The 11,031-nt window shown below is 31.5% G+C and overlaps 1 protein-coding gene across 1 annotated transcript; it reads left to right on the forward strand.

Moving 5' to 3' along the window:
* Positions 1 to 588: 588 nt before the first annotated feature.
* Positions 589 to 6,457, forward strand: LOC125846090 (TMV resistance protein N-like). Its single transcript, XM_049525541.1, has 4 exons — positions 589 to 1,186; positions 1,503 to 2,580; positions 3,739 to 4,053; positions 4,901 to 6,457. Exons 1-4 carry the CDS (start codon positions 681 to 683, stop codon positions 6,455 to 6,457), a joined length of 3,456 nt encoding a protein of 1,151 aa, XP_049381498.1. The 5' UTR covers positions 589 to 680.
* Positions 6,458 to 11,031: the final 4,574 nt, after the last annotated feature.

Below are 11,031 nucleotides of genomic sequence, written 5' to 3' on the forward strand. Positions count from 1 at the left end.
GGGGGTTCACATTCTACTTTAATTGTTCTCTTTTTTCTACTTAAACTATCATTATTTACTACGTATTAAAGTATATCTACTTGAGTAGATAGTGAAAGTTCGAAAAAGTAACAACTGATAGTTGGTTTAGTTAGTTTCAAGGTGGGTGTTAATGAACCAGAACAACTAGTGACACAACTTTCTTTTTCCTACTTGATTTTGTGCATAATGTAAGAATGAGTCTCGTATGAAGTAAATTCATGAATTTGGGGATCGATAGATATTTTATAGAGTTTGAGTAGTTAATTGCACAATGTGTTGGTAGGACATGCAAATTGAGGAATAGTACTCTAACTCTGTTCCAATTTATACGACATGCTTTCCTTTTTTTTGTTAACATCTTCTCTTCTTTCTTTTCCAAAAAGAATTGATTCTTTTGTTTTCATTAGGACCCATAGTGTTTTTTAATGTCAAGTTGTCTGCTTTCAGTGACAAAGAAAGCCATTAACATAATTTACAATTTCAAAATATACTTTTTTTCATCCATAAATTAGTTTAGGGAGAGGGCCATCTGATTCACTCTTTCTTTTTTAAAATATACTTTTTTAAAGAGTAGATCATCTTTCAGTTTCTTTCTATCACCATACCTACAATCTGTACACACAATTTGTGTTTTTTTTTCCAGACGTATAATTGAATCCATGGCATCTTCTTCCTCTTTTGCAAGTAATTCACAGTACTGTGCTCAATGGAAGTATGATGTCTTTCTTAGTTTTAGAGGTGCCGACACACGGAGAACATTTACGGGTCACTTGTACGAAGGTTTGAAAAATAGAGGAATATTCACTTTTCAAGATGATAAAAGGCTAGAGCATGGAGATTCCATCTCACAAGAACTTTTGAAAGCTATAGAAGAGTCTCAAGTTGCAGTAATCGTTTTCTCAAAGAATTATGCAATGTCAAGGTGGTGCTTGAATGAACTAGTAAAGATTATGGAATGCAAGGTTGAAAATGGACAAATAGTCATACCGGTCTTCTATGATGTGGATCCATCACATGTTCGATACCAAAGTGAGAGCTTTGCAGAAACATTTGCCAAACACGAATCGAGGTATAAGGATGATGTTGAGGGGATGCAAAAGGTGCAAGGATGGAGAACTGCCCTAACTGGTGCCGCAAATCTAAAAGGATATGATATCCGTGACGGGTGAGATGAAAACACATGATTTGAATCATAAATTTATTTATCATGAAGACTAACCACACATATATACTAGCTAATATTACTATAGAACAAATCTTAAATAATTTATTTCTATCGAGTGAATAATTTTTATGTTCATCCAAGTATACTAAATTACTTGCTAAAGTCACTTGTGTTGATTATATATTTATATCAATTTAATTACTCAATGACATTGTTACATATATAATATTTTGAGGAGTTCAATTTATGTGTTTTGTCCCTTTTATCATGATTTTGCACTTATAGTGTTAAGTACTTCTTGTTCTTACTTTTGTAGGATCGAATCGGAATGCATTCGGAAACTTGTTGACGATGTTTCTTCCAAATTATGCAAAACTTTTTCATCTTATTTGCAAGATATTGTGGGAATAGATACTCATTTGGAGAAAGTAAAATCCCTGCTAGAGATGGAAACTAATGATGTTCGCATTGTGGGGATCTGGGGAATGGGGGGAGTGGGTAAAACGACTATAGCAAGAGCTGTTTTTGATACACTCTCACCTCAATTTCAGGGTGCAAGTTTCCTTGCGGATATAAAAGAAACTAAGACAAATGAAATGCATTCTCTACAAAACATCCTTCTCTCTGAACTGTTAAGGGAAGACAAAAAATATGTGAATAATAAGGAGGAAGGGAAGCGTATGATGGCTCATAGACTTCGTTTTATGAAGGTTTTAGTTGTGCTTGATGATATTAATCATCATGATCACTGGGAATATTTAGCAGGGCATCTTTGTTGGTTTGGCCCTGGAAGTAGAATTATTGCAACAACTAGAAACAAACAAATTTTAGGGATGAATAATGCAGTACATGAAGTGACTACATTACTTGAACATGATGCTATTCGGTTGTTCAATCAACATGCTTTCAAGGGTGAAGCTCCAAATGAGCATATTAAGAAGTTGTCGTTGGAGGTAGTAAGTCATGCTAAAGGCCTTCCTTTAGCATTGAGATTGTGGGGTATTTGGTTGCATAATCAAGATAAAACTATGTGGAGAGAAATTGTAGACATGATAAAGAGAGAATCTAGTCCAGACATTGTTAAAAACCTCAAAATAAGTTTTGAAGGGTTGCAAGATAAGGAGAAAACGATATTTCTAGATATCGCATGCTTCTTTAGAGGGTGGAAGAAAGATGAGACCATTGAAATTCTTGAGAGCTATGATTTGGGCGCTCGTATCAGATTGCATGGTCTAATTGAGAAATCTCTTGTCTTCATATCGAAATATAATACAATTCAAATGCATGACTTAATTCAAGACATGGGTACATATGTGGTGAACATGCAAACAGATTCCGGAAAACCTAGTAGACTGTGGAACATTGAAGATTTCGAAGATGTGGTCAACAATACTGTAAGTTTAGGTTAAATACTGCAATAATATTCATTTTTTAGTGTTCATATATCAAAATTTATTAATCTTATGTTATCAAGCCACGAGTTAGTCTAGTAGCAGCTTAATATATTTAATTTAACTTTCATTCTGTAAATTAACTTGAAATTCATATGATACTTTGTACATAATAACTCAATTAGTAACTTTTTAAGCTAATATTATCCAACTATTTACTCTGAGTAACCTTTTGTTGATCATTAATTATATTTTATTGAGTGAAGCTTTGCTGTTGTATTCATTTATTGAGTGATTGCATACGCACTCAGTGTATTTATACACACACAAGAGTTAGACTCAACCTAAGACTAGTTCTTCTAATACAATTGGGGAGACTAACTTCCGCCAGAGTTATACTTTGACATTAGTCGTGATATTTAACAAAAACTTCTAGAAAAATGTATCACTAGAAATTAGAATTAATTACACAAAGCTATTCTCTTGAGCTAACATATTTCTTGAGAAAGACGTAACTAATATTGTACCCTAATTTTTTGTAATGGTTCCTTTACAAGAACTTCAAGTGCAATAATAAACACTCCCTTTGTTCCAATTTATGTGGCATTTTTCATTTTTCGAGATTCAAACAATTAAAGTTTGGCCGAGAATTTGCGCATGAAATCTTCAAATTTTTTGAAATGAAATTTATATATTTATAAACTACGTAAAAAGTAGTATAAGTCAAGTGCAATAATAAATAATATTAAGCATTTGGGGAAAGGCACTAGTACCCCCCTAGACTATGACCGAAATCCCAGAGACACACCTTAACTAACATAAGGTCCTATTACCCCCTGAACTTATTTTTTTTGTAATTTTGTACACCTTTTTGGCCTACGTAGCCTCCAAACGTCTCCCACGCGCCTCACTTAAGTGGAGTCACGGAGTGTGTCACGTAAGCCAAAAGGTGTACAAAATTACACAAAAAATGAGTTTAGGGGGGTAATAGGACCTTAGATTAGTTAAGGTGTGTCTCTGGGATTTTGTTCTTAGTCTAGAGGGTACTTATGCCTTATCCCTAAGCATTTGCATGTGAGGAGTAAGAAAGTAGTGATATTGGTAAACAAATTTTACACGATATGTGAAGTTATAATTTGTGAGTCATGATATTTTTACCAGGGGATCATGGCAATGGAAGCAATCTGGTGTACTTATGTTCAAAAACTATACTTTAGCAAAGATGCAATGATAAATATGAAAAGGATTAGGATATTATGCATATGTGATGAGAATGACTTAAGTAGGATAACTTACTCCTCTTCGTCTGACTCTAATTGCCATGATGACTCCATTGAGTACCTGCCCAACAACTTGTGTTGGTTTGTCTGGCATGACTATCCTTGGAAGTTATTGCCAGAATATTTTAATCCCAGAAGACTTGTTCATCTTGATCTCCGGTGGAGTTCGTTGCATCATTTATGGAATGAAACAAAGGTACCATTCTATTTATTGAAGGTGTACATTCTGAACAACTATTTTCTTCGATGATATTAGATTGCATCTGAATTTAATACTTTGTTGTCTCTCTGCAACAATTCTATTTATATCATTTCAAAACAAGTTTAACATTACTTTGTATTTAGGCATGGTACTAAAAACTAGGGTTGTCAAATATAGACAATCCACTCAATGCATCCAGAATTTTATTGATTTGACTTAAGATAATTAAAAATTGGATCGATCTCAACCCATCCAAGCCTTAACCCATTTTAAAAGGATCTTCAATTGACCCAAGTTAAATCTCCAATTCAACCAATTTTAATATTCTTTTTTTGCATTGGTGCAATGTATATTCTCATGTTAAATGTATGAATTGCTATCCACTTTTTATCTTCTAGAATTTATCTATCCATACTTTCCATTTGTAAATAATAATTTTGCTTTTATGGGATCAATATAATTGAAAGAAATTAAATTGTATTTTTTCATAGAATATATATTGAGTGAGTCATCTTAAATATATGTTTATTTGGTTGGTATGATGTTTAATGACTTTTCACTTCAAGATCAAGATTTTATTTTTTTATTTTCTTAAATTGGAATTTAAATTATGCTTACAAAAGGTAAACACCAATATCAGCTCGATCTTTTTTTTTGTCAACAACCAACATGTTCTTTATTCAAACTTCAATCTTTACACCAAGTAGAAAGCAGTAAAAATTAACACTTGTATCTTTCCTAAATTTCTTTGTTCCCATGTCCTCCCTAAATAATCTAAAAAATGGTGTTTACTACCTACTCTAGTGATTTTTCATCATTCTTTGTGTGTTTTGAATAGCAGCAATTGCCGTCTCTACGGAGGCTAAATCTAAGTTGCTCCAAAAGCCTGAAGAGAACACCAGATTTCAAGGGGATGCCAAACTTGGAGTATTTGTATCTAGGGGAATGTATGAATCTTGAAGAGGTTCATCATTCCTTGGGATGTTCCAGAAAACTGATCCACTTAAATTTGAATTATTGTGAAAGACTTAAGAGGTTTCCATATGTTAATGTGGAATCTCTTGAATCTCTGAATCTAAGCTTCTGCTATAGTTTAAAGAAATTTCCAGAAATCCTCGGAAGAATGAAGCCGGAGTTAGAGATTAAGATGTCAGACTCTGGGATAAGGGAACTGCCATTATGTATCATTCATCCCCAAGCTCATCTTACAGAGCTACATTTGAATAGAATGAAATATCTTGTAGCTCTTCCAAGCAGCATTTGTAAGTTGAAAGGTTTGGTGAAGCTAGATGTGTCGAACTGCGCAAAACTTGAAAGCTTGCCAGAAGAGATAGGTGATTTAGGAAAATTGGAGCAGCTTGATGCCAACTATACTCTAATCTCACGACCTCCGTCTTCCATCGTCCGGTTGAACAACCTTAAATTATTGAATTTTACAAAAGTAAATTCAGAAGATAGATTGTTCTTTGTGTTCCCTCAGGTGAATGAAGGGTTACTCTCATTGGAATATCTGGATCTCAGTTACTGCAATATAAAAGATGGAGGACTTCCGGAAGACATTGGATCCTTATCCTCTTTGAAAGTGTTGCATCTCAGGGGAAATAATTTTGAGTATTTGCCTCAAAGCATAGCCCAACTTGGTGCTCTTGAATACTTGTACTTATCAGATTGCAAGAGTCTTACACAGCTGCCAGAATTTCCACGGCAATTAGACAGAATAGATGCAGATTGGAGCAATGATTTGATCTGTAATTCATTGTTTCAGAATATGTCATCATTGCAGCATGACATATGTTCTTCAGATTCCTTTTCACTAAGAGTGTTTAGGAGTTGGGGGGAGGATATCCCAAGTTGGTTCAAATATCATGGAATGGGCAAACGTGTATCAATCAATTTGCCTGAGAATTGGTATGAATCAGATAAGTTCTTGGGATTTGCTGTATGTTACACTGGCATATTTATTGATGACTTCACAGCTCATTTGATTCCCTTATGTGATGATGGGATGTCGTCGATGACCCAGAAATTTTCCTTATCCAACCATTCAGAATATATTAATGAAGATACTATTAAATTTTTGTTGGTACCTCTTGGTGGCTTATGGGATGCATCTAATGCAAATGAAAAAACACCAAATGACTATGGGTGCATTAAGTTAGATGATTTTAAAGCAACACATCCTTTAATAGTAACAGATGATTTTGAAGTAACAGATCATTTTGAAGTAGCAGATTGTTTTGCAGAAAGGAGGAAATTTGGAGTTCATTTGCTGTATAAAGATGAATCTGAGCTTTGCATTGGGATAAGGAATAGCAGATATGAAGAAGAGGCAAGTTGCTCCTCTTCTAAGAAACAAAGGCAACTCTTGCAGCTCTTTCCCACAAGCCCGGGATTATAGATTAAATATTGGAATTATTGAGTTTGATTCTCCTCAATAATTCATGATTTCGGATTAGTTTGTTACAACAAACTGGGAACATGTTTTCTGAGAAACAACTTGGGTATGCAAAAATTCATTCTTATTAAATTTCATTTCGAAATATAATTACGTTTTCCATTTTCTGACAAATAGATAAATTGCAGATGAATGGCAAGATAACTTTGCCAAAACAGGTGGATAAAAGAAGCTTCGGAATCCAATGTAGCTCCAACGCTCGAGCTCAAATAATTTCTCCCCAACCATCAAGTTCTGCTGAAGAAGTGTAGTTCAAATAGGAGTTATCTTATGTTTGTTTGTAAAAGCAAGCTAAGGTGGAAAACGACAAGTGAGGTTTGCTGACAGAATAGCATAAGTTTGAGGGAGAAGCTAAGTGAGAGTGAGAGAGGGAAACAAATATGTGATGTTGGATTAGACCACATAAATCCTTCTTGTGTGATTCAATCTAGTTCAGCAGCTCATATGCTTTTATTATACTAGTTTCACGGCACGTGTGTATCGTATCACATACTATACGATGTTGTAAAATGGAAATAATATTACTAAATTGAAGCTTTTTAGTAAATGATTATAATTGAAAGAACATAGAAAAGTGATTTTAAATCATTATTACAGATTGTCATAGAGTTACTTGTCTTTTTAGATCAAAATGACCGGATATCATTAATTGGTACATTTCAAAATATATTCAAAGTTTAAATATGGGAAGAAAGTGACATTTCTTTAGCAGTATTATGTTTTGTTTCACTCAATTTTGTAAACAAATTTAACCAACATAATAAGAAAAAAAACATCAATATAAAAAAGGTCACCAATAGTCTTTCCTTTTAAGGTTCTGATAAAAAATTATGGATATCATTTAAGTACAATTTTTCTTTCAAATATTCATGCTTGAAATTTAGTATGTGCATAACCATTACCATAAATATTTCAATATTTTATCTTTATACGTAATATATATTTTTTAGAAAATAGTTTTACTCAAATAATATTTGAGTAAGGGTATCATAGAGAGGTAATTTTAAGAAAAAAGGGTACTTCTATGGTGAATGTCAACACTGTTATAAGTAGAATGTTATAGAGATAAAAAAAAAATATAACATCAAAAATTAGTTCTAAAGAAAATTAGGTTGTTAAAGGGAAATGTTGTTATAATGTATGTCAAATATTTAGCTTGACCAATTCTTTGTTATATATATATATATATATTTTTATTTTTTTTTTCAGTAGCATAATTAAATGTTAATATATGAACAACATCACCTATAATAAAAAAATATTTCATTTCTTTAAGTTTCTACCTTATCTTTATGGAATTGTAGTCTTCTCCTTTTTTTCTGCCGCCTACCTATCATATAGTTGTTGTGTAATGAAAGTATCTAGTATCTAGTATATTATAGAAGTTGTATCGTAACATAAAACATTAAAAAATTTCAATTAAAAAAATTGATAGATGAATAAAATTTAATGTATTATTTATAGAATCTTTAATTTGATTTAAGATCACTTTATAACCAATCACTATTTTCTTATCTAATTTTATATAGCTAGCAAGGAGTGTATCTTGTGACATAATATTTTCTTAGTTTAAAATAAACACAAAATAACAGGAAATTCTTACTTAAAATTTTTTTTATACTCAATATAAATATACAAATAGGAAAAAATTTATATGGAACACAATTCATAGCAAATGAAGAAGGAAGACAAAAAATATATGTTCATGCTATATTAACTCTAGTGTTCCATTTGATTGAAATCTTGTCACCAAACGCTTTACTTTCTCTGTTCATTTTTACTTACATATCTATTAAAAAATATTTTTTATCATGGCTATATAATCATATTATAAGTAAAAGTGAAAATCTATTTTTGAAATAGTGGACTTACCATCAAAAACTAATAACTCAATGGGTGAAATGGTAAGATGAAAAGTGATGATGACCTTGTCTACTTTGTTGTTTTCCTGTGGGCTACGGTTGCATTATATTATGAATGATTTTTGAGCATGTGAGAATTGTTGAGTTGCCAAAACAAACAAAGCTTCCTCAATTGAGTATCAACACAAAGGAACTTGACGTCCTCCCTTTCATCTCAAGTTTCTCTCTTTATTTATGCATCTACATCACAAGAAAAATTGTTAACAAAAACAAATGAATTTAGACTACATGTTAACTTCATATATTGGAACATTACATACTAATGTATATTTTAAGAAAAAAAGTAATTATTATATCATCAAAATAATTTTCCTCAAGTACTCAAGGTTATGGAATATATCGTCTTAGGGTAGAACAACTTATTTCATCAGAATAGTGGTACCTCATATTCCGCTAAACTTTGAACTCACTCAATGACAATAAATCACACACACAAAAATTAAAATATAAGAAGAAGAAGAGTAGAAGATTAAAAAAAATAGTGGTTGAAAAATGAGAGGAAGCCCCTCTATTTATAGTCAACAAAGGATAGTTGAACAAATGTTTTTTGTGTCTTATCTGAAAAGGCATGACTTTTCCAAGAAGTCACAATCCTTAGGAAAAGTCACAACTTATTGAAAAAGTCACAACACTTTGTAAAAGCCACAACTCATCGAAAAATCACAACCTTTGAAAAAAGGCACAACTTATCAGAAAAGTTACAACTCATCGAAAAAGTCACAGCCTAAGTTAGAGATATTATAGTAATTTAACATTCAAGTTAGAAGTTCATGCTTTTAAGGTAACTTGTTTTTTGACAAGTGCGTTGCACGTGATTACCAATTCCAAAAATATATGTTATAGTAAATAGTACTGCTTATTTAAGCGAAGATTTGAATAATAAGTTTAGCAAAAAATAATATTGCAGATTCTTTTGTGAATGTTCAATGTGAATCGTCATATATATCTCTTATTCACGCAAACATATGAAGATGATCAATAAAAAAATTTATTAGTTAAATGCAATAATGTATATATTTATTTCAATTTGATGAGGTTCAATCATGTAATTAGTCTTATCTCACTAATATTACCTTATAGACATTAATATTTGCTTTGTATTTTTCTTGTCATCTAACCATATGTTCTTTGCATGTGTATTCCATGTTAAATTGTTTAGATGTCATATGAACATGTGAAGAGAACAACTACATTTTATATATTCACATATTTTCACATTTGTTGTGTTTTAAAAATAATATATTTTGAAGTTAGAAGATCTTGTTAACTTTATAATACATTTGTGACATACATACTTTAATTTAAATACAAATACCTACCCAAATAAAAATAAATATTTGCATTAATGAAAATATTTATCTCATAAAATTAACTATTAAATAAATAATAAAAATTAAACTAATACAAACTTCAACTGGCGTTAGTACAAGTCATATGAACTTTTCTTCGTCTGAAATATTGAAATATTAAGAAATAGTAAATAAGTAAACAAAAGGGCAATGTTTAATTATATAATAATAACTATGTTGCAGCAAACTTCCTGAGAGTCTAAATCACATAAGTAGCATTGATAAATAAAGTCATTATTTTGTCTTGAGCATCAAAAACAAATCGTGACAATTCTCTAAATTTTGGAAGAGATATTCAGAAGCATATATCTACATCACAAGAGAAATTGTTAACAAAAACAAATGAATTTAGTGTACATCATGTTAACTTCATATATTGGAACATTATATACTAATGTATATATTAAGAAATTTTTTTTATTAGATCATCAAAATTATTTTCCTCAAGTACTCGAAGTTATGGAATATACCCTCTTAGGATAGAACGGCCTACTTCATCAGAATTGTGGTACTTCATATTCCGCTTAACTTCGAACTCACTCAACGACAATAAATCACACAAAAAAAATTTAAATGCAAGAAAAGAAGATAGTAGAAGATTAAAAAAATTGTGGTTAAAAAATGAGAGGAAGCCCCTCTATTTATATTCAACAAAGGGTAGTATGAACAAATGTTCTTTGTGTCTTATCTGAAAATTCATGACCTTTTCCAGAAGTCACAACCCTTTGAAAAAGTCATAACTTATTGAAAAAGTCACAACTCTTTGAAAAAGTCACAACTTTTTGAAAAAGTCAGAACTCTTTGGAATAGTCACAACTCATCGAAAAATCACAAACCTTCGAAAAAAGTCACAACTCATCGAAAAAGTCACAACTCATCGAAAAAGTCACAACATAAGTTCGGGATATTATAGTAATTTAACATTCAAGTTAGGAGTTCATGCTTTTGAGGTAACTAGTCTTGGAAACGTGCGTTGCACGTTTGACCCCTACTATTGTATAAAATTTATGTAATCCTAACTTTTATAGATCATAAAAATGATCGTAGTTACTAATTAACTTGCAAACATTTGAACTCGTCAAAACATTGATTTTAGCCTCCTTGAAGATTCCAACATGCCTTCTCTCATTGCAAGCTCCATTAGAAGTACTAAGAATTTGTACATGTAATGATCCTAAAGGTCATTTTTGGAAATTTTCATAAAATGACCGTTCTACACCTCCCGATAGTTGCCCCGAGTCCTAAT

The sequence above is a fragment of the Solanum stenotomum genome, chromosome 11 (genome assembly GCF_019186545.1).
Source record: "Solanum stenotomum isolate F172 chromosome 11, ASM1918654v1, whole genome shotgun sequence".
In the NCBI taxonomy this organism is placed as follows: Eukaryota; Viridiplantae; Streptophyta; class Magnoliopsida; order Solanales; family Solanaceae; genus Solanum; species Solanum stenotomum.

Bases quoted from the DNA above. Each gene is read 5' to 3' on its own strand.
- LOC125846090 (XM_049525541.1), top strand. From the start codon at position 681: ATGGCATCTTCTTCCTCTTTTGCAAGTAATTCACAGTACTGTGCTCAA. The intron at 1,187-1,502 runs GTGAGATGAAAA...TTACTTTTGTAG, and splicing joins GGATATGATATCCGTGACGG to GATCGAATCGGAATGCATTC. The intron at 4,054-4,900 runs GTACCATTCTAT...TTTGAATAGCAG, and splicing joins ATTTATGGAATGAAACAAAG to CAATTGCCGTCTCTACGGAG.